This window comes from Entelurus aequoreus, linkage group LG18 (genome assembly GCF_033978785.1).
Source record: "Entelurus aequoreus isolate RoL-2023_Sb linkage group LG18, RoL_Eaeq_v1.1, whole genome shotgun sequence".
NCBI lineage: Eukaryota > Metazoa > Chordata > Actinopteri > Syngnathiformes > Syngnathidae > Entelurus > Entelurus aequoreus.
The window spans coordinates 49,422,141-49,424,909 of record NC_084748.1 but is presented as its reverse complement, the minus strand read 5'-3'; the positions used below and the strand labels follow the sequence as shown (position 1 = coordinate 49,424,909).

Genomic DNA, 2,769 nt, shown 5'->3' with positions numbered 1-2,769 from the left:
GGCTTAACTGCAGATAGAAACAGAAGAAATAAACCCCTGACTGGAAGGATAGACAGAAGATCAACAATACTATTAAACCATGGACATGTAACTACACGGTTAATGCTGTACCGCCTGGCGAAGCCTAGCAATGCTGTTGCTAACGACGCCATTGAAGCTAACTTAGCTACGGGACCTCGACAGAGCTATGCTAAAAACATTAGCTCTCCACCTACGCCAGCCCTCATCTGCTCATCAACACCCGTGCTCACCTGCGTTCCTGCGATCGACGGAGCGACGAAGGACTTCACCCGATCATAGATGCGGTCGGCGGCTAGCGTCGGCTAGCGCGTTTGCTATCCATCTCAAAGTCCTCCTGGTTGTGTTGCTGCAGCCAGCCGCTAATACACCGATCCCACCTACAACTTTCTTCTTTGCAGTCTCCATTGTTCATTAAACAAATTGCCAAAGATTCACCAACACAGATGTCCAGAATACTGTGGAATTTTGCGATGAAAACCGAGCTTTTTGTATTGGATACAATGTGTCCCAATACTTCCGTTTCAACCATTGACGTCACGCGCATACGTCATCATACATAGATGTTTTCAGCCGGAAGTTTCCCGGGAAATTTAAAATGTCACTTTATAAGTTAACCCGGCCGTATTGGCATGTGTTGCAATGTTGCAGTGTCCGAATCGCTCTCGCTGCTGGTGTAAACAATGGGGAAATGTGAGGAGCCCTTCAACCTGTGACGTCACGCTACTTCCGGTACAGGCAAGGCTTTTTTATCAGCGACCAAAAGTTGCGAACTTTATCGTCGATGTTCTCTACTAAATCCTTTCAGCAAAAATATGGCAGTATCGCGAAATGATCAAGTATGACACATAGAATGGATCTGCTATCCCCGTTTAAATAAAAAATTATATTTTCAGCAGGCCTTTAAGTTCTTGTTATAAGCTGTTATATCAGTGGTTCTTAACCTTGTTGGAGGTACCGAACCCCACCAGTCTCATATGCGCATTCACCGAACCCTCCTTTTTTCCTTTTTTTTCCTTTTTTCAAGATAAAGTTATATGTTTTTGGTAACACTTTAGTATGGGGAACATATTCTAAGTAACAAAGACTTAATTTAGAGTTATTTGGTTAGGGTTAGGTTTAGGGTTAGGGTTAGGGTTAGGGTTAGGGTTAGGGTTAGGGTTAGGGTTAGGGTTAGGGTTAGGGTTAGGGTTAGAGGGTTAGGGTTATAATAAGGCCATGCCGAATAAGGCATTAATAAGTACTTAATAATGACTAGTTCAGAGCAAATATGTTACTAATTTGCATGTTAAAAAGCAACTAATTAATGGTGAATATGTTACCCATACTAAAGTGTTACCATGTTTTATTACTGGTGCACAAAATGAAGCGTGCATGAACATCACCTTGTTCAAACAACAAAACCAACACAGTGCATAAACTCACAACAAATGACACACCTGCAAACCAGTCTGACTTCTGCTGTTGTCCTATCCGTAGTACGCCGATAGGGAGAAGTTTTATTTACACGATGAGTCGGGTGTGTCTTGACGTCCGCCGAACCCCTGAGCCCGACTCACCGAACCCCTAGGGCAGTGGTTCTCAACCTTTTTTCAGTGATGTACCCCCTGTGAATTTTTTTTTAATTCAAGTACCCTCTAATCAGAGCAAAGCATTTTTGGTTGAAAAAAAGAGATAAAGAAGTAAAATACAGCACTATGTCATCAGTTTCTGATTTATTAAATTGTACAATAGTGCAAAACATTGCTCATTTGTAGTGGTCTTTCTTGAACTATTTGGAAAAAAAGATAGGTTTTTATTTATATTTATAAAATAATTTTGAATTGTTGCTATTTTTAGAATATTTAAAAAAAATCTCACGTACCCTTTGGTATACCTCCAAGTGCCCCCAGGGGTACGCGTACCCCCATTTGAGAACCACTGCCCTAGGGTTCCATCGAACCTAGGTTAAGAACCACTGTGTTATACAGTATATGCCTTGAGCTCTTATTTTGAAGGCATATACTGTATAAAGCTGTTATATAGTATATGCCTTGAGCTCTTATTTTGAAGGCATATACTGTATAACAGCTTATAACAGGAACTTAACATCACAAAGAGGCAAGTCAATAAAAATAGGTTATAATTGGTACTTTAACTTTAACTTTTACAAGTGTATGTACACTTTTGACCACGACTGTATGTATGATAATGCTCAGTTTTAAATGAACGAATATAAAGAAAAACATATATATGTTATTTCATCGTGTGTTTATAGATTACAATTTGTAGAAAGAATAGAGTATTATTATCTGTTTTAAGATGCTAAACGTGAGAAAATGTTAATGATTTCTGCCTTTGGTGTGCAGTACCTCTTGGGGTGTGTAGGTGTCGCCATTGCCTCCCTGCAAACATGGCTGCCCAGGATGAACTCAGTAAGTTTATGCTTGCCTTAACAGTCATTCGCATTTCTTTTTACATGTCTATTTTCGTACCTTTTCCCACGCGTGTTTAGGTGTACACCAGCACGGCGTTGCGCAGCCGCTGTGTTTAAGTCGAGGCGAATAACGGCGGGTGTGAAGATAAAGGCGAAAGTGTTAGCGTGCTAATTAGCCATGCTAACAAGGCCGCGTGCCAGTCATGCTAACTCTCAGTCATCACAAACATGGATGAAAAAAGGCTCCAAGAGTGAGGCTCGGACGGCTGATTAAAAGGCCACATTCGGGCTTAGTTGTGCGCGGTGTGTTGTTTGTCAACTCTGGCGTTTATTGG

At 41.0% G+C, this 2,769-nt stretch overlaps 1 protein-coding gene across 1 annotated transcript in view; it reads left to right on the top strand.

The window, feature by feature from the left end:
• The first annotated feature begins 2,365 nt into the window (after positions 1–2,365).
• LOC133634235 (proteasome adapter and scaffold protein ECM29-like) overlaps positions 2,366–2,769 on the top strand; it is an 86,832-nt gene continuing 86,428 nt past the window's right edge. The window contains exon 1 of the mRNA XM_062027347.1: positions 2,366–2,432. Coding sequence (XP_061883331.1) covers positions 2,411–2,432 — 22 coding nt within the window. The 5' untranslated portion in view covers positions 2,366–2,410. The remainder of the gene's footprint in view (positions 2,433–2,769) is intronic.